This window comes from Arabidopsis thaliana, chromosome 3 (assembly GCF_000001735.4).
Source record: "Arabidopsis thaliana chromosome 3, partial sequence".
NCBI classification, from domain to species: domain Eukaryota; kingdom Viridiplantae; phylum Streptophyta; class Magnoliopsida; order Brassicales; family Brassicaceae; genus Arabidopsis; species Arabidopsis thaliana.
Window position 1 is genome coordinate 23,419,584 of NC_003074.8, and position 18,399 is coordinate 23,437,982.

General features: G+C 41.7%; 4 protein-coding genes and 1 long non-coding RNA gene across 19 annotated transcripts; 2 read left to right on the top strand and 3 right to left on the bottom strand.

The window, feature by feature from the left end:
• The first annotated feature begins 561 nt into the window (after nt 1–561).
• Nucleotides 562–2,892, top strand: TRM5 (zinc finger CCCH domain protein). Of its 2 annotated transcripts, NM_116208.4 has the most exons (3): nt 562–944; nt 1,040–1,819; nt 1,890–2,892. In NM_116208.4, exons 1-3 carry the CDS (start codon nt 831–833, stop codon nt 2,616–2,618), a joined length of 1,623 nt encoding a protein of 540 aa, NP_191902.1. In that variant the 5' UTR covers nt 562–830; the 3' UTR covers nt 2,619–2,892. The 2 variants fall into 2 exon arrangements, with proteins under 2 accessions (NP_191902.1, NP_001325882.1); NM_001340214.1 differs by having other exon boundaries at nt 562–1,819.
• A 114-nt stretch (nt 2,893–3,006) lies between these two features.
• Nucleotides 3,007–6,807, bottom strand: AT3G63445. 6 transcript variants are annotated; one of them, NR_141713.1, is made up of 4 exons: nt 6,410–6,779; nt 5,684–6,171; nt 4,038–4,238; nt 3,195–3,874 (listed from the first exon to the last, which is right to left on the bottom strand). It is a non-coding gene; the product is annotated as an other RNA (long non-coding RNA). The 6 variants fall into 6 exon arrangements; NR_141711.1 differs by having other exon boundaries at nt 3,070–3,874; nt 5,684–6,755; NR_141715.1 differs by lacking the exons at nt 3,195–3,874; nt 4,038–4,238 and adding an exon at nt 5,230–5,316 and having other exon boundaries at nt 6,410–6,807.
• Nucleotides 4,574–6,953, top strand: CKX6 (cytokinin oxidase/dehydrogenase 6). Its single transcript, NM_116209.3, has 5 exons — nt 4,574–5,332; nt 5,460–5,587; nt 5,660–5,923; nt 6,016–6,278; nt 6,361–6,953. Exons 1-5 carry the CDS (start codon nt 4,708–4,710, stop codon nt 6,680–6,682), a joined length of 1,602 nt encoding a protein of 533 aa, NP_191903.3. The 5' UTR covers nt 4,574–4,707; the 3' UTR covers nt 6,683–6,953.
• A 19-nt stretch (nt 6,954–6,972) lies between these two features.
• AT3G63450 (RNA-binding (RRM/RBD/RNP motifs) family protein) lies at nt 6,973–9,773 on the bottom strand (the record flags this gene model as incomplete). 7 transcript variants are annotated; one of them, NM_001340215.1, is made up of 8 exons in its annotated part: nt 6,973–7,497; nt 7,579–7,851; nt 7,935–7,998; nt 8,073–8,231; nt 8,298–8,335; nt 8,410–8,595; nt 8,667–8,828; nt 8,914–9,648. In NM_001340215.1, the coding sequence occupies 7 exons, from the start codon at nt 9,279–9,281 to the stop codon at nt 7,608–7,610; spliced, it is 1,221 nt and encodes a 406-aa protein (NP_001327792.1). In that variant the 3' UTR covers nt 6,973–7,497; nt 7,579–7,607. The 7 variants fall into 7 exon arrangements, with proteins under 7 accessions (NP_001327792.1, NP_001327794.1, NP_191904.2 ...); NM_116210.4 differs by having other exon boundaries at nt 7,166–7,476; nt 7,583–7,851; nt 8,416–8,595; nt 8,914–9,730; NM_001035844.1 differs by having other exon boundaries at nt 7,276–7,476; nt 8,416–8,595; nt 8,914–9,281.
• Nucleotides 9,774–11,039: 1,266 nt separating this feature from the next.
• AT3G63460 (transducin family protein / WD-40 repeat family protein) lies at nt 11,040–17,791 on the bottom strand. 3 transcript variants are annotated; one of them, NM_180693.2, is made up of 22 exons: nt 17,342–17,784; nt 17,138–17,192; nt 16,921–17,043; nt 16,713–16,809; nt 16,561–16,597; nt 16,368–16,473; nt 16,234–16,291; nt 15,922–16,019; nt 15,706–15,825; nt 15,361–15,403; nt 15,121–15,242; nt 14,910–15,037; nt 14,252–14,813; nt 14,056–14,148; nt 13,582–13,767; nt 13,287–13,500; nt 13,151–13,209; nt 12,902–13,057; nt 12,293–12,424; nt 11,935–12,211; nt 11,609–11,847; nt 11,040–11,518 (listed from the first exon to the last, which is right to left on the bottom strand). In NM_180693.2, exons 1-22 carry the CDS (start codon nt 17,656–17,658, stop codon nt 11,426–11,428), a joined length of 3,315 nt encoding a protein of 1,104 aa, NP_851024.1. In that variant the 5' UTR covers nt 17,659–17,784; the 3' UTR covers nt 11,040–11,425. The 3 variants fall into 3 exon arrangements, with proteins under 3 accessions (NP_851024.1, NP_001190171.1, NP_191905.3); NM_001203242.1 differs by having other exon boundaries at nt 11,059–11,518; nt 14,910–15,007; nt 17,342–17,791; NM_116211.3 differs by having other exon boundaries at nt 11,061–11,518; nt 15,367–15,403; nt 17,342–17,761.
• Between the last annotated feature and the right edge of the window lie 608 nt (nt 17,792–18,399).

An 18,399-nucleotide genomic window follows, 5' to 3' on the forward strand; every position in this document is an offset into this window, starting at 1 on the left:
TAAATAAAGAGAATGACTAGGATAAGTAAGTTAGCCGTTAAAGTTGTAAATCTCGAGTAAGTGAAGTGGTCCGTTTTTATGAAACTCATAAAAACGAAAGTCCCATGTCCCTAAAACACTAGTAGAATGTGGTAACGTATCTTCTTCACATTCACGTTTTCATATGGGAAACGAATGAAATAAACAATGCAAAACGCAATAACTTAATTAGAATCTTGAACTGGCCGATAAGTGCAACCGTAACGGAAAGCAGAGGCAGAGAGAGAAGAGAGAAGAGGGAGAGAGCTGCCTTGGGAATAGATAGAAAGAGAGCGTATCAACGGTGGTCATTACTTTATGATGGCATTCCCAACTTTGAAACTGCCACGTCGATGTCGGTCAACAGCGGGGTCCATATCTCCTCATCTTCCGTTCCATATTTTTTCCACGTGGCATTTTTCTTTCCTCTTGAAACAAGAATTCAGAATTGAATCGTAAACTCTGAACTAGAGTAAGTAAATAATGTATTGACTAGAAGAAGAAGTAAGTAGTACGGGCTGGGTAAGTAAAGATAATAAATATGCGGGGTTTGATCTTTACTTATTTATTAGGACTCAAACTTAGCCATTATTAACTCAAAAATCAAAATTACTCCTAAAACAAGCAGATAGGAAAAAACACAAATAAATAAAAAAAAGGAAATTGAATGCAGAGTTGTCAGAGTGTATTTAAAAAAGAAAAAAAAAGCACGTTAGGAGGAGTATCCTTTAGACTAGAGTAAGGGAGTGGGTGCTTTAAAGAAGCAGAGAAGCGGGAGAAGAGTGTGCAGCAGCAACAGCCAACAGAAGAAAATGGCAAAAGAGAAAGATCTGGAGAAGCAAATCGGCGGTTGCATGGCCGGCTTCTTCAACATCTTCGATCGCCCCAGTCTCCTCTCTCCTAATAAGCGTCTCTCTTCCTCTCCGGTAACTTGTCTATCTCTCTTTCCCTCTTCTCCTGTTCCTAGAGGGATGCAATGAATTGACTTACCAACAAAACAACAATGTCTGTGTTTCTCCAGAGCGCTGAATCTGAATCTGCCTCGGGTAGGACGAATCAGCAGAGTGTGTACTCTACCCCTGAGCTACGCTCTCCTGCGCCGGCTCAACAAAGATCTTCTTCTTCTTCTTCTTCTTCCTCTAGGCCTTGGAGGTTCTCTAAAGAAGCTCCGAGGCTCTCCCTCGATAGCAGAGCCGTCGTGGATGCCAAGGGCTGCCTCAAACACAGACAGATCCGAGCCGATGCGGTTGAGGCTGAGAACCAGCGCGGCTCACCCAGTGTGATCGCACGGCTCATGGGATTGGAGCCATTTCCCCAACAGCCTCTCCAGAGATCTGCATCCGAGTCCAGGGTCACCAGAGACTACATATTTGACTTTCACGATGACAAGGGAGCAGCTCAAGATCCGGCTCCAATTAGGAACGCCCGAGCCCACCCAACCTCAGTAGTACGCCGAAAGAGTTTCTTTGATTCCGGTGATTTCTTCCCGAGAGTTTCCAAAATGAGTGGATTTGACGCTCCCCCGACCGATCTGGAAACCCTCAAGCAGCTTCTCGAAGCTCTTAGGCTCAAAGGACTCTTGCACTCGTCTTCACTCAAACATCAGAGCAGGAATCTCGTCTTCGACCATCATTCTCCGATCAAACCAGTGAGGCGGGATCGCATTTCCCCGAGCGTCAATAGGAGGAGACCAAGACCAACGCTCAAGGAACAGAGGAGAGTCTCTTCACTCCCTTGGCGGAGACCAGAACCTCTCCAGACGAGGATTGAAGACCAGAGTAGCACTCTAGCCGAGGAAGAGGTACCTCATTCATTACTCGACATTTTATCTATCAAAAAGGCAGCTAATGAAATACAAATTCTGTAAGCAGATGTGGAAAGTGGATGTGTATAACAGACAAGGCAAAACCTTATTGGAGAGATGCGACAAGCTGCTCCACAGCATTGCTGAAATGGCCGCTGCTGAGGCCGGAGACTCACAACCGAGCCCCGTCTCTGTTCTTGACGCCTCAATTTACCACGAGGACTCTTCTCCGTCCCCCGTCCTGAAACGCACCCTTGACTTTGCTGATGCTGAAGAAGACGAATCCTGGGGTGGCTCAATATTATCATCGTCCGACTCTGAATATGTATACATCTCGGACATCCTCCGAGCCTCAGATTGCCTTCCACAAGAGTCCGACAGCTTCTCCTTTCTGGAAAAGCAGCAATACCTCAAAGGAAAATGCGCCTCCAGAGCCGCAGCTCAGGAAAGACGCCTCATCTTCGACGCAGTGCAAGAGATTGTGGCGCGGAGAAGGAGCTTGCCCCCGTGGATGATGGTAGGAGAGGCTGATAATAAGATGCAAGTGATCTGGTCTGAATTTCAGAAGATAAGAGACAAAAAGTCGTCCACGGAGGAAGATGACCTTGTGGGATACGTGTGCGGGGTCCTCGGAAGAGATTTGTCGGAGGACCGATGGCGAGATTTTCAGGTGGAGATGTCAGAAGCAGTTCTTGACGTCGAACGCCTCATATTCAAAGATCTCATCGGCGAGACCATACGCCAGTTGGCTTTTCTTAACAGGTCCGACTCGCTGCGTAGGAGGCTGCTCTTTTGATATAAAACTAGACTAAATTCTCTGACCCAAGTCTGAAACTAAACCCAACCTACGACCTATACCATGTCTAACCAAACATGCGAGAGTGATAGTTCTTTTGTGTGTTTTTTTGTGTGAAATGTGTGATTTATCAAGTTTGGGACTTGGCGCCTGTTGTCTAAAAGACTAAAACCATACACTCTTTTTTTTGCTCTTTCTGAATCAAACTGCTGCTCATTTGTGTGGTGTATTCGGACTAATAAAGACTTTAAAAGTGTTATGGGCTTCAAGTGGACCGTTTATCTCTAATCATAGTCTACTCCAACATTCATCTACTTCAGTAGTGGCCCATTCAGACCCAATAAGGCTTTTCGGCATTGACTTATATGAGCAGAGAGAGAAATATGCAAAAGATGATCAAAGAAAAACTTGTGATTTGTAATTTTCAAAAATATGCAAAGAAAAGCGGATCATACTCCAGTAGTCTTTTTCTTTGAAAAACAGAATCATATAATAATATCTTCCAAACTGTAAAAAGAAAACGAGAGAGGTAGACACAACACACACTTTTATTTTTTTTGAGGTGGAAAAAAAAACGTTAATGGGGGAACAAAGCCACGTGAAGGTGGGAAGAACGCACCAATTATAGTATAAGGTGACAAGTCAGCAGAGAGGTCACAGTCGTGGACCAATCCACTTCCAACACCACCATAGCCGTCCCTTCGACACTTTGGCTGACAAATGTTCAAAGGCATATTTTATATTGGGACCAAGATTTTGCTTGGGACAAGCTATGCCCCACGACTCTCCCGCTAGTGCTCTCTGGTCGCTTCTCCTCTGCTTCTAGAGACCAACCATTTCCACCAACTCTGTTTTCAGTTCACACACCTCATTCTGCAATGCCCACCACCGCACCAATGGAGTTGAGAAGAGCCCAACTTCTTTCTTCACTCTCTGTTCAAAACTGGACTGGTCAAACCATCATCTCTCTTTGACCCTACTCCTACACTCGAGATTTCTAATGGGTGCACAATCTCCACTGGGCCACCTTTTGTCACCAGTCTCTCTCTCTCTCTCTCTCTTTTCTTTTTTAATCCTTCTCCATAACATTTTTATACCTTTCTGATTACTATTGCTGGCTCCATTGAAGAATGATCCTAATCTTGAAGAAACTGAAAGTAACTCGTGCCAAAGAGATAGTAAGTAGTAATAAAAATAAATGGACCACTCCAGATGATTCTATCTGAAGAAGCAGTGAGTCCCTCTCTGTTATCCACCTGCCCGATGTTTAGCAAAAGTTAACTAAAGCATAATATAAAGCTAATCTTTTATCATAATGTCTGATCAAAAGAATTTAAGAAAAGAAGAGATGATTCATTTAGTTTTGTCAGCTAGCTGCAATGGGAGGCCTTAAATCAGTCAGGTAACAGGAAGACTTACTCATTGGTTGCTTTGCTTTGAGCTGCCACAGCCTCTTTTAGTTTACAAGGATTGTGTTGTTGGGTCCCAACACTAGTGAAATTGCCTCCTATTTTCCCACAGAGAGCACAAGGATTTTTTCCCTTGCACGTTCCACCATTCTTTTACTCTCACGGATGATACAGGAACCAATCCTTTTTGCGCTTCATCTGAGTCAAAAGCCTGAAAAAGACCACATATAATACATCTCAGCCTAAAAAGCAAATACCATACCTACGACTGGAAACATATGGGATAAGAGGATAAATAAATAAAGGGAATCCTTCAAATGGTAAGTTTCAAAGTAAAAGTGTTATGGTATGATCTTGTCTGCCTTTTCTTTGAAAAAGCCAAGATTGTGGGTGTAACTGTTATCAAAAGATAAAAAGATTCGTGAGATCTTTCTTTCTTGTGACTTTTTCCTTCAACTAGGCTCCTCCTTTATGGCTTCTCTCCGCCAACAAAGAAAGGGAGAGGCCTCAACTATAAAGCTATTTATAACCCTTTGTTAGACAATCAGTCCCCATTCGGAGATTGGTTGCCTCGGCCATTCAGAAATCACACTACTTTTTTATTTATTTATTTATAAGATCAAAAACCCTTTTCCATCCTTGGTTTCTATACTCTTGTCTCTCAGAAATCAAGAGGCCTTATGAGCTATCTACATGCAAGCCTCCTCAGGAAAAGAACCATGCTTATAGTAAGAAGTTTCACCATCTTGCTTCTCAGCTGCATAGCCTTTAAGTTGGCTTGCTGCTTCTCTAGCAGCATTTCTTCTTTGAAGGCGCTTCCCCTAGTAGGCCATTTGGAGTTTGAACATGTCCATCACGCCTCCAAAGATTTTGGAAATCGATACCAGTTGATCCCTTTGGCGGTCTTACATCCCAAATCGGTAAGCGACATCGCCTCAACGATACGACACATCTGGATGATGGGCACTCATTCACAGCTTACAGTGGCAGCGAGAGGTCGTGGACATTCACTCCAAGGCCAAGCTCAAACAAGACATGGAATTGTTATACACATGGAATCACTCCATCCCCAGAAGCTGCAGGTCTACAGTGTGGATTCCCCTGCTCCATATGTTGATGTGTCTGGTGGTGAGCTGTGGATAAACATTTTGCATGAGACCCTCAAGTACGGGCTTGCACCAAAATCATGGACGGATTACCTGCATTTAACTGTAGGTGGTACTCTGTCCAATGCTGGAATAAGCGGCCAGGCATTCCGACATGGACCACAGATCAGCAATGTTCATCAACTGGAGATTGTCACAGGTTAGTTCAGAGTTGCAGTATTCGTGTTTTGAAAGCATAGACTCTATATGGTTGGTGACTATTAACAACATGAAGAGATTCCCGAGAATAGCTACCCACTAATGTCATGCCTATTTATTGACTGCAGGAAAAGGCGAGATCCTAAACTGTACAAAGAGGCAGAACAGCGACTTATTTAATGGTGTTCTTGGTGGTTTAGGTCAGTTTGGCATCATAACGCGGGCAAGAATAGCATTGGAACCAGCACCAACCATGGTAAACAATAAATAAATAAAAAACTTAAAAACTGAACACGCGTGTGTCCTCCTAACTCTGTATAATGGACAGGTAAAATGGATAAGAGTGTTATACCTGGATTTTGCAGCTTTTGCCAAGGACCAAGAGCAACTAATATCTGCCCAGGGCCACAAATTCGATTACATAGAAGGGTTTGTGATAATAAACAGGACAGGCCTCCTGAACAGCTGGAGGTTGTCTTTCACCGCAGAAGAGCCTTTAGAAGCAAGCCAATTCAAGTTTGATGGAAGGACTCTGTATTGTCTGGAGCTAGCCAAGTATTTGAAGCAAGATAACAAAGACGTAATCAACCAGGTGAGAAAACAGAGTAGAAGCAATCGGTAGAATCTTCTTTGGTAGATGACATTCATTGGAACTGAAAATATATATATATTTGTCCAATCCAGGAAGTGAAAGAAACATTATCAGAGCTAAGCTACGTGACGTCGACACTGTTTACAACGGAGGTAGCATATGAAGCATTCTTGGACAGGGTACATGTGTCTGAGGTAAAACTCCGATCGAAAGGGCAGTGGGAGGTGCCACATCCATGGCTGAACCTCCTGGTACCAAGAAGCAAAATCAATGAATTTGCAAGAGGTGTATTTGGAAACATACTAACGGATACAAGCAACGGCCCAGTCATCGTCTACCCAGTGAACAAATCAAAGTAAGAAAGAAAGAAAGAAAGAGCTAGTCATGATTTTGTTTCTTTTCACTTGTTGACAAAACAAAAGCATGTTGGTGAGCAGGTGGGACAATCAAACATCAGCAGTAACACCGGAGGAAGAGGTATTCTACCTGGTGGCGATCCTAACATCGGCATCTCCAGGGTCGGCAGGAAAGGATGGAGTAGAAGAGATCTTGAGGCGGAACAGAAGAATACTGGAATTCAGTGAAGAAGCAGGGATAGGGTTGAAGCAGTATCTGCCACATTACACGACAAGAGAAGAGTGGAGATCCCATTTCGGGGACAAGTGGGGAGAATTTGTGAGGAGGAAATCCAGATATGATCCATTGGCAATTCTTGCGCCTGGCCACCGAATTTTTCAAAAGGCAGTCTCATACTCATGACCCGTCGTCTCGTGGAATTATTTAGGGCCTCTCTCTCTCTCTGTAGTAAACTCTATCAGTAAAGATTGTACATACTGTTTCCGATGATGCGTATCCATATATGTAGTATCCCAATTTCGTACACAACAGGGAAGATGAAGAAGAAGAAGAAAGAACCAATACGCACCAACCAAGTATTCATTCATCCCCCCATTTGCAAAGGTTGGGCTCTAATGATGTGGGCTTATCTATTCTCTTAACTTTCTTTCAGGCCCAATAGGTCCCCAAGTTCTATTTATGTGGTCCATTTACAAAACGACAGACACTAACTACTAAAGATTCCAAGCCGTTAACTTTTCTTTGTTACTTACTCCTATGGACAAAGCAAGCAAATGATGGCTTTCAATTATAGCTATTAATGATCTTCACAAGTGAAAATTTCGCTATCTTGTAACAATTAACTACTAGACTCTTGAGGTAATAGATATGATGTTCCCTCAAAGTATTTACAACTTAACTTAGATAAATATATAGTGATTGAATACAAACAAAAAAATAGACAAACCAACCTTTCTTTTTCTGGTGAATAATCAATCTCTTCTTGTGCTTTTTTTATATATGATTAATTAATATTAAGGTCACCTGTGGGGAGTGGTCCATTGCATAACATTCACGGGACTCATTTACTAACACTCTTGTTTAATGAATGGTACAACAACCAACCTTCCCCCCATCTTCTTCTCTATCTATCTTACATCCACGTCTCCCTAATTGCTCTTCACCTTTTTTCCTTTTTTTTGGTTAATCTTCTCTTCCTGCAATGACATGCCAAATGACTTTTTTACATTGCGATACAAATCTCTTCCATATCCATATCACACTATAACCAAATTTACTCCTCTCATCAGACTACCTACCTACCACTGGTTAGCTGTTTTGAATGGGTTTAGATCCCAACGCGACACGTTGTTGGTCCGCTGCTGCCCTGTGTTATCCCCATCATTGATAACCTCGGCATTTGGCACTTCAAGGACTTGAGAGGCTCTTTCAATGTACCTGTACTAGACTCATCCTGATCAAAAGATGGCGACGACAAGCCTGAACCCTTTGTTTCTGCAGCTACCCCACACTCGAGAAAATGGTGTTTCGGTGATACAATTGGGCTATCCACCAGCCTATCATCCTCCAAGCTGAACAACGGCAAACAAAAAGACAAAAAATACTCAGATCTTCTTCAAGCTCACAAAATGAACGATTATCAAACTGGGGATACCTCTCTGGAAGTTTGATTGTATCCTCATCATTCTCTTTTGTGCACACTCTCTGATTGTTTGAAACTGCCAGCAGAGAGCGATCAGGTTATTACACATTTCAGACAAGCATAAATCACTTACTCGGACCAAAACCGAACCTAGTCGTGGAGAAACAAGTAGTGTTTGGTCGAAATTGAGTTGAAACTGTTTCTCGACGTCGAGAAGCTGCAGATTCATCAGCCTTGTGCTCTGCAGCTCAAGAGCTCGTTCTTCAAACCTCCTTTTCCACAGCAGATCTTCATGAAAAGCCCTCCCCCCTATACACAGAGAAATCAGTATTCAATACCAAGGGAAATAAAAGAGAGAGAGAGAGAGCTTTATACCAAGCTGGAAATCCATAATGTCCCTGGATGGCTTAGTCCTGCAGCAGAGGAATCAAAGCGTCGTAAAGAGATGAGGAATCAGGAGCAGCTCAAGGAGGAAAAGCCAAAGTACCTGTACTTGTCTGGGACTTTGCCTTTCTCCTTGTAAGGCTTAACAAGAACCCTGGAATGACACACAAAGTGAGGGTTCCCTTTGGCCAGAATGCTCTTCACAGTCTCTGGGTACATGAAGGTCACGAACCCAAACATCCTCTTCTGCTGGTAAGGTATCCTCACGTCCTGAACTGGCCCAAACGTACTGCACCACCATTGCTTTAAGTAGACAACATCCAACAAGAAGAATGAATGGGTTCCAAACAAGAGTAATACCTGAAGTAGTCGGAAACATCTTCTTCCCTGAAGATACTGTCAGCCGGGAAAGTCAGATAGATCTGTCTAGACGCCGGGCAGGCCGTGGCCGAGAGGTCGATCCTCTCTGGCCTCCATATTCCCAATTTGTGCAAGTCATCGCCCATCATCAAAGCAGCAGCTCTGCTACACATTTTACCAACCAAAGTTTCAGAATACCCGTCCATACAGATGAAGGAAAAAAATAAAGAAAAAGAAAAGCTCCAACCTTTGGGCTTCACTCTGTTGCAAGTTGACACCTTTGGGGGAGAATGGATAACCGGTGAACTGATTGGCAAGTCTCGGCGGAACAGAGTTGGACCTAAGCACCTCTTTGCGGTGACCCCATCCGAACCCTAAATCGGACTCAAAATCTTCGGCGGTTCTCGGAGTCAAGAAAGAAAGCCGCTCTTCGAGGTCCTTTTTGGCCTTGGCTATGACAGAATGAAGGAGATTCTGAGGCCCGAAAGCTAACCTTATCATCTCCTTCTCACCGTGATCCTGAAGGAGGAGAAGACCTATGATCTTGGAAGCATTAGCTGGGTCTAAGTTCTGGATTCTAGAGAGCACGATCCTAGTTGCTTCGTACACATCCATGGAAACACACTCTTTGCTCGATGAGACCTTGTCTCTCTCTCTCTCGCTTAATCTTTCTTTGGCAGGAAAAAGAAACACTGCTATTGTTGTCTTGTCTTGTGTACAAAAAGATGTTTGGTTTCTTGTCTTGGACTTTAGCAAAGCTAAAAAGGCTTTCTTTCTCAACTACCTTACCACCATCATCACTCTAGTACCAGTGTACCACTCCACTCCATACCTAAGCTTCTTTCTACTTCTTCTTCTTCCTCCTCTGCTTGCAAAAATCAAAGTTGCCACTTCCCTCGTGAGTCGTGTGGTGTGGGGAAATTAAATAAAAAAAAGAGTTAAAGAAGAGTGGAGTGACTGTTGTGTCTTCTGGGCTCCAACTCCCAAGTGAGTGGGTCAAAGCGTCAAACTTTGGATTTTTGCAATCAAATTCACAACAAAACACACACACACACTCTCTCTCTCTCATGTATTTTTGTACCCATATGATTCTAGTATATATTTTATCATCATCTCTTATCAAGTATAATGTGTTATTCTTTTTCTTTTTTTTTCAGCATTCAAGTATTCAACCAGATTACAGAATGTGTGTTTCTGATTTTCAAACTTTTATTTGCAAGTAGAGTTTGATTATTTGATTTGACCTGTCGTTTCATAATATACTCCCAGAGGTAATAAAGCTTTGGTGTTAAAAATGCTTCTCCTTTTTAAAAAATAAAAGAATTACTCAAAAGTTATAAAGATACATGTATATGGGTCCAATAGTCAAGTCTTATCGCAGTAAAGTTTTCTTTTATTATCATATATATACACTCAAGGATCAATTTTTATTATTTTCAAAACACTTGGTTAAATTGATAAAAACATAAAGCTGCAAATGATGAATGTTAAAAATAATGACGTCGATAAGAGTTAGTTATACGGCCCGCACCCTCAATATATGTAAATACTCCTTTTTCTTTTGTAAATCAAAAGTAGTAGTCAGAAGAAATCGTATTATTGCATTTGCACGTTCTCTTCCTTTCAACCCTCTCTGACATCTCCATTTACACACAAAATCCACACGTAGCGATTGGGTCAGTGTGATTCTCACGCGCCAGTGATCTCACACATGCATTGGATTGCACTGCAGCAACTCTTATTAGTAGGTTAGTTACATTGGGTTTCAAAACCCACAATTGAGGTTGAGCTCTCTTTCTCTCTCTCCCCACTTAACTAACTTTTTCGAATTTCAAGTCATCAGTCATCACAACACAATGTGTGTTCTCAGTCAACGACGTTCCAATCAATGCCTTTATGTCTCTGTCTCTCTCAGACTCTCGCACATAAGTCATACTTTTTTAAGCAACGGATCTCTCTACGTCAAGTAATTTGGTGGTAACGTTTTTGGGTCCATAAACATACATTCTCTATTATATGGGCCTACATTCTCTCGCTATATGGGCCTGTTTTATACAACCCAAAGGTTTTATATTTTCATCGACAAGGCCTGCTGCAACCACATTGATTTGTCATGTCGCTTTCGTACCATCATCTTTTACATCCAGTTTCTTCAATACTCCTTTCCTTATTGTCCTAATGTACATTCGAAGGATGAGGCCCTCGTAGTCGTGGGGGATGATGTCTTTCTTCCTCCTACATGGAATCTGCACCATGGCCGAGATCGACCTCAAAAAGGCCATGATGGTGACTGGCACGTTTCTTTTAAAAGTTTGCTCAACGCGTTCTAGGATACTCCCGCTACCCGTGTCTCCCTTTTATTAGTAAGAGATTCTGGCGGAATATTTAGTTGTTGCTCAACAATATTTTATAAATGCTACTTTTTGCTTAATCCATGTTTCAAATATGACAAGAAAAACAAAGAGCGTAAAAATCTAACAAAATTCGTAGAAAGAAAGACGAACAAACTTGTCCGGTAAAGTAACATCCAAAAACATGAGAATGTTTCAGCAATCTGATGATCTCTATACTATCTAAACAAAAGAGTAACTGGAAGTAGCAGATGAGGTTCATAAATGACAAAAAAAAAAAAAAAAGAAGATTAGAGCAGCAACGGCGTTTTAAAAAGACCAAAATTAAGAAAGCAAAAGGAGTTTGATACACACGTCCCTCCTTAAGATTTATAAAAAAAAAAATCCATGAACCCAGAAAATAAATAATCACCGCACATTTTGCCTGGCCTTGACCATCATCCGCTTTAGTGTTGCCAGCCAGAAGTTGCATTCGTCCCATTCGCTGGTAGTCAGAAGTACCTGTTTGTTTGTTTTTGAGGTCAATAAAACTGATTATTAAACACGAAATCATCTACAAGGAACCCAGAAGAGATCAATTTACTAGCTTACCTGTATTTGAAGGGCTGTGCTGAAGTCATTGTTGTCCAGAGCTTGGCATAGCTGTGCGAGTTTGTCCGCAGCATTCTTGGAGATGTCTCCGCTGTTGAGTTTCACAAACAGAGCACCTAATTTTCTCGAGTTGTCTTCTATCTCACGCTTCTTAGTAGTATTCGCACGTGCGCCTCCCAGTGCTTCCGATGTCTCATTGAAAAGCCTTGTCAACGTTGCTATCACAGGTTTCTGGTGGGCTGGATCAGTTTACAAGAGGTGATCATTATATGACTTTACTCAGAAACAAAACAGAGATAAGGTGCTAATGAAACGTCGTACGATACCTGGAACGTTGGAAGTATCTGCAGTCTGAACAGTTGGTGGCGGAGTTGCAGGCGCAGGGGCTGCCTGTGCAGCTGCCTGCTGTGTTGGAGGACTTGCTGGTTGCACAGATCTTGGAGCAACTCCTGGAGTTGCCATGGGCGTAAATCCTATGGGTCCAGCTGCTGGAGCAACAACTTGGGGCATCTTAGGGTTAGGATATTGCCCAAGTTGTGAAGGGCCAGAAGGTGCATATTGACCAGGACCCGGGGGAACAGGGTATGCATTGTTAGATGGTCCCTGATGAAAATTTAGAAGTTAGCTTCATTAAACTAAAACTGCGGGTAACATCAAACACACTGGAGGCAAAATTTCTCATACCGTGAATGAATGAGAACTCATGGTTGGCTGCTGATATTGATCTGCATTCTTCAGTGCAGGGGGAGTTGAAGGAACAAATGTAGTTCTCATGGATGGCTGAGCATTGCTTGTAGGAGCTGGAGTAAAAGATGGCTGCATAAACACACTATAGTCAACAAGTTGGCCCAAGAAACCTGTACATAGCAAACAAAACACTTTCCCACGACAAAATTTTCTCACGACCTCTCTAGGATATAGATTCTACAGCAGTGAATAAAAGTAAAGGTCTAGATTATCCGTTTCTCTAGGACATGGGTTTAGAGGCTGAAAATGTTCAGTTTTGGGGAGTTTTGTTTTAGGTCAAAGAACCACATACCTATTATAATCCATCTACTATTCTGACTAAAAAAATCACACAAACGAAGAGACTATGCATTTGAGCACCACATACATATTTCAGATGTCATCATATCTCAAAAGCTTGACCAATCCCTTAGACAAAAACATAAAGAAACGGACACTTTCCTGATCTAGACATCTGAGAACTGCTAGATAAGGATGGTCATTAATGCATGATGGTGCAAGGAAGAATAAGAAAAGAAAATGCAACAAAACCAAAACTTTAGAAACCTGCGGAGCTGGCTGAGCTTGGTGTGGCATAAACATGGTTGGTTGCTGCATGGGTGGATGTGAAACTTGAGGGACATAATAAGAATCAGTGTACGGTTGCTGATACTGATTATCATATGGGTTAGCAAGAACGTTTGGTTGCGCCTGAGTTGGCTCCTAAGCCATAGAAGAGTAAAGACTAAGTATGTTATCCGTGAAAGCTACATGGATTCTAAGTAAAATATAAAACGATTTGCAGAACTCAAATACCTGATTATATGGCATGGTGCTTTGAGGCTGAGTGTTTCCTGAAGCTGTAGTGTTAGTCTCTGCGTATAAAATGTTAAGCTAAATTTATCATCAAAACTCTCTTAAATATTAATCAAAAACACAACTGCATACGCACCAGGTTCTGCAGATAGAGAAATACGATCACGTAATATTGAAAGTTCAGGTGACAAGCCACCAGAATCCAGAACTTTCAAGTACTTCATTGCCGTTGTAAGAAGCCCTTGGCTGGCCAGTATCTCAGCATAACTCTCAAAGAGTTTACACAGAGATGCGCTGAACTTTTTGTTGCCAGTTGCCAAAGCAAGGACAAGAGTCTTCTCCATAAGATCCTATTATAAGATAAGGGCAGAAAAATATGAGCGGAGAAGCCCAGCAAAATTTATGCGCGAAACATAGAAAGTGATACACACTTGAAGAAGCTCAGCATAAGATCTTCCATCCCGCTCATTTGCAAGGCTCCTCGACCAAATTTCTACTGTTCTGTCAACATTGCCTGCGCAAATGTAGCAGAGAACTGCAGCCAAAGTGTTACCAGCAGCCATCAACTTCGAGGCAAGGGCATCACACAGGGTTGTCCATTGTTCTCCTTGTGCAAACTGTTTGCCAATGAATATAAGATCAGCATTCATTACAAAGAAGTTTTCTAGTGAGCAGAATAGCGTAGCTGACAAGTTGTTCATCTTGGTTCACGAGTGCACGGAGATAACATCACATTATATTGTTGAAAAGAGTTAAAAGTGATAGCAGAAAATGTTTTCGCTGAGTAAGACACGAAAAAGCAGATTCCATTTCCTTTATGATTATTGGAGTGCATTGATAGACAATATCAATTAGTAAATTTCCTTTCTTTTCTAAGTATTTTTCCCTCAGTCGGAGAAACTTACAGTACAGAGGAGAGCAAGAGTCTCTTTCCAGAACTTATGTGACCTTGTATAGATAAGGCTCCTGAGATCATTGTTCACCATCGCAGAAACAACCTGAAATAGATAAACATACAGTAGTTTACAGATTTTGCAACCACAAACAGGGGTGTAGATGGCACTTACCTACATATCAAGTTGGGAAAGAATATACATATACCTTCATGTATGGCGCACTGCTCGTCTTCAAATATTTCTCACGAGTACTCTCCCACAACGCTGTACCACCAACATGAGCAATAACTAAAGCATCGGCCATCTTATTTGCAGTTATACACTGATCCACCGCCTCCTTGTAATCTCCAACAATCAACGCTCGCTGGATGGCATTATCAAAAACTGGGTCAGAACTTTCTTCCTCTTCTTCTTGCATTTCTTGCGTTTCTTCTCCTTTGGTAGAAAAATCTGTGTCAGAAGGCATAAAATCTTTGGCAGATGTAGATACAGGTGTATCCGGTTTAGCAGGAAAGTTGTTAAAGAAGTCTTCTCCATTATCCATCGCAAATGCAGCTGCCTCGTTACTGTCGTCAAGATCCAGTGCATCTGCCGCAGTATCCTCTAATCTAATGCCATTGAGATCTGATGAGAGCCCATCTACTGCCTGATCCTTTTCCGCAACAGGCAAAGTAAAGCCAAGATGGCTGATCAACTTTGTCCTTGAAGTTCCTTCCTCTTCGAACATGATTTTCAGCAAGCCCCATGTCTCTTTCTCCTCTTCGGATCTGCGAAATCAGTGGAATAAAATGGTCCAAACTGAGTTATCTCATGAGTTTTTATAAGGGCGAATATCAACATTTTCAATCACAAGGATGGCATACTCAGTCTCTTCAGATTTCTTCTCGCACAAACCCCTTAGAGAAGTCATATCTCCATTTTCTATTGCAGCTTCAAATTCAGAAGTTCGACTCACCAAACTCTGTTCTGTTACCAGGCTGTGCAAAAAAACCTAAACATGACACTAAGTCAAATTAGAATTGACGACAAAAGGGGTATAACCGGATAAATAAATATATGTACATAGATACCTACCTCGGATAGAATGCTCGAAGTACCCTTTGCAGGGGCCCTTGCGTGACACGATACAAGCTTTCCCCCAAATCCAAAAGATGCACCAACCGGGCGCTTATACCATTTTGGTGCTTTTAAAGGAGCTGCATAGAGAGGAATATAAGAAGTAATGTTGGTCCTGAAGCTTTTCATCTTCCAGCATAAAAATGATAGAAGTAATCAACGGTAAACAAACGGTTCAGATTGGGTAAATGGAATTACCAGTACCAAAATTATTCTCTTCAACACCATAGCGACTGCAACCCTGCACCAAAGCGTTGAATACGTTTTTTTAATCCATTCTAGGAGGGGAGAAGGGAGATCTACAGTTCAACAGGTCTTGCTAATAAGGTAAATCTCAACTACAAAGTGTATAAGATTAAACTCTAAAACATTTGATTTCCAGTGGTATGTTAACTGGGGACCTGAAACCTAAAATGATGAAGGAGAACAGTCGATAGGGCTGGATTCAAAAGTTCATTATTTGTTATGCCTCATACATTATTTACATTCATTCATATAGAACAAAATAATTTACAATTACTGAAGGGCAAACTACTAAGGTACCTCGATATTGTAGATGCCAATTTTCCCATCAAATGAAGATGCTGATATAACTCCAGGTATCTTTGGGTACCAATGAACATCAAAATTCCAATTGTTGCCAGCAGGTAACTCAGCCACAATCTGTTATGGTTGGATCAAACTCAGTCAAAATGGAAAATAGTTAACTAATTCACGGACCCAGCAAATCTGTATCTTTTATTGATTCCTTCACACTACCTCTGCTGTATTTGTATCCCAGCAAATCGTTCGGTTGTCCTTAGCACAGGTGAGAAGATATGAGCTGTCACTTGGGCACCACTCCATTGCAATTACCCCTGACAGATAAGAAGTATCACCACTACACTTCACCAAGGTGTAACACCAAGAATGAAGACAACAGGACTATAATATAAAGGCACCAAAATATGAGTGGGTTAAAGACTAAGACGTCTGATCTACAAGGCTGTCCACTTACCAACCATAGAAAATGATACCAAGCTAGAGAGAAGCACTGAGAAAAGCATTTTGATATCAATGATTTGAAAATACCTCTTTGGTGTCCAGTAAACTCGCGCACAGGTGACATTATATTCCTCATGTCCCAGAGCTGATTGCAGATACCTTACATCACTAAAAGAACCAAAATTGAACTATATGAAGCAACGCGTTAAATGATTCCTTACCTTCAAAGTAGGTGAACTGTCGTCATCTGATGCAACCATTATCTGAGTAGTAACGTTAGGGTTCCACTGTAAAACAGAGCACCGGCGTCGAACTGAATCTGCAAAGCTGTTGAATGATAATGGCGAGATCAAGGATTTGACAACAAGTTTTTCGAGAGCCTCAATAATATCACTTAATAAATTGAATACTTACTTAATTATAGGCTTCTGCTTCCTCAAGTCCCAAATTACTGGGGGAAAAGAAAATGAAAATAAAGACTGATGAGCAGAAGCAGAAATATAGTAGACAGAAGTGAAGTAGTAGTCAAGTAGATAGAGAAAGAGAGAGAAACCCCTAAGTCTCACCAGTAGTCCCATTGTATGAGGTAGAAGCTAATATCTGTTGAACTTTTCTATTCCACGATATAAAGGAGATTTCACCTTGCGTAGCAGAACCACTACCCTGCAAAAGACCCTCGCATAAAGTTACTCATGGGTTTATACCAAAGCAATAATGAGAGTAAAAGGTAATACAAAAACCAAGGTTGTTGACTAGTAAGAAGTGGTGGTATACCTTGAGCAGTGGAAAATGAGAAGGCTCTGAAGGCTTTAATAAGTCCCAAATGCAAATTTCACCATCATCAGCCCCAGAAGCAAGTAGATTTGAGCTGATAGCATTAAACTCAAGACCACGAACCTAAGAAAAAAAGAAGCACGCACACATGAAAATGAGGAGTGATAAAAACAAAACAGCGTTAAGCAACAAAATAATGCAGAGAGACACAACTCACAGGGCCTTTGTGAACTGAAAGATGGCCAACGAGTGCATTTTCGCTGGGCTGGGAACTGAAAATTGTGACAGTTGTTCGAGTTAGACTCGTTCAGATGAAAATTGGATACCACATACATAACTCTATTAATGCGGATTATAAAAAAAAACAGAGTGAAAATGGCGATTCAATAGCAGCAAAGCAAGGCGAGGAAAGGAAACGCACCCGATCAAAGAAAGAGGATTCCATAGATCTATATTTCCGTCGACAAGGCCGCCGGCAATAAGACCAAGGGCGAATTCCTCGGATCCAGATCCGTTTCTTCCCCAGGCGAGTCTATTGAACCGCTCGGAGCTGGGGATTTCCCCGACGAGAGGCAAGTCGCGATCGTCAGACTGAAAGTCGAGCTTAAAGATCTCGAGATTGGCGGAAGAGCTAAAGGAGAGATCGACGGCTCCGGCCATGGTTCCGGCGGCCATGTAAGGAGCATCGGGAGCCAGGGCAACGGAGGCGGATCGGCCCACCCCCTTGATGCAAGCCATATTGGAATCGGAGATTGGGATTTAATTTTTAGGGTGTGTGAAGTTGAATTCTTGTAAATTGGGATCTGGAGAACAAAGGAGGAGAGGAGTTACTTCACCATTATAGATTTGATTAGAATGTTTTTTATTTTCTTATTTCGACAGGGGCGAAACTGTACTTTCAACTCAAAAGAGTAAGGGTAATCTCGGACACTCCCCTAAGGTTCTGAGAGCCATTCTAAACATGACACGTCAACTAATCTCTGAGGCCTATGACCCATCTTATTTGGGCCTTGGAACAATATGCTGGATAAATCTCATTACCCAACTTTGAATCGCAACAATTGGGCCCAATAATGTGTTTTCAAAAACACGTGAAATTTTTATCATCAAATTTGAAATTATTTATTTAAGTGGTCAATGAGATTGTTATGAATAATAAACTGGGAAGGAATGTGCTGAAACATCGGATCTGGCCAGTGGGGCTACTAGTACACGAAAGTCCCATGTTCGGCTCATATCATTGTCTTACATTTTTTCTGTTCCAGATTTATAGAATTCGTATTAAACAATGGTAGAAAATAAGCTAATATTTGTTTGCAGTTAAATGTATTACGAAGAAACAAAAGATGGAATGATATCAAGTGTGAAAATCAGGATTGCAGCATCGACTCACACACCACATGGCATAACATGATCACTCAGAGACGTTGACATCTTCTCTCCTCGCTCTTTTTTTTCTTCAGATTCTTAGAATTCCAC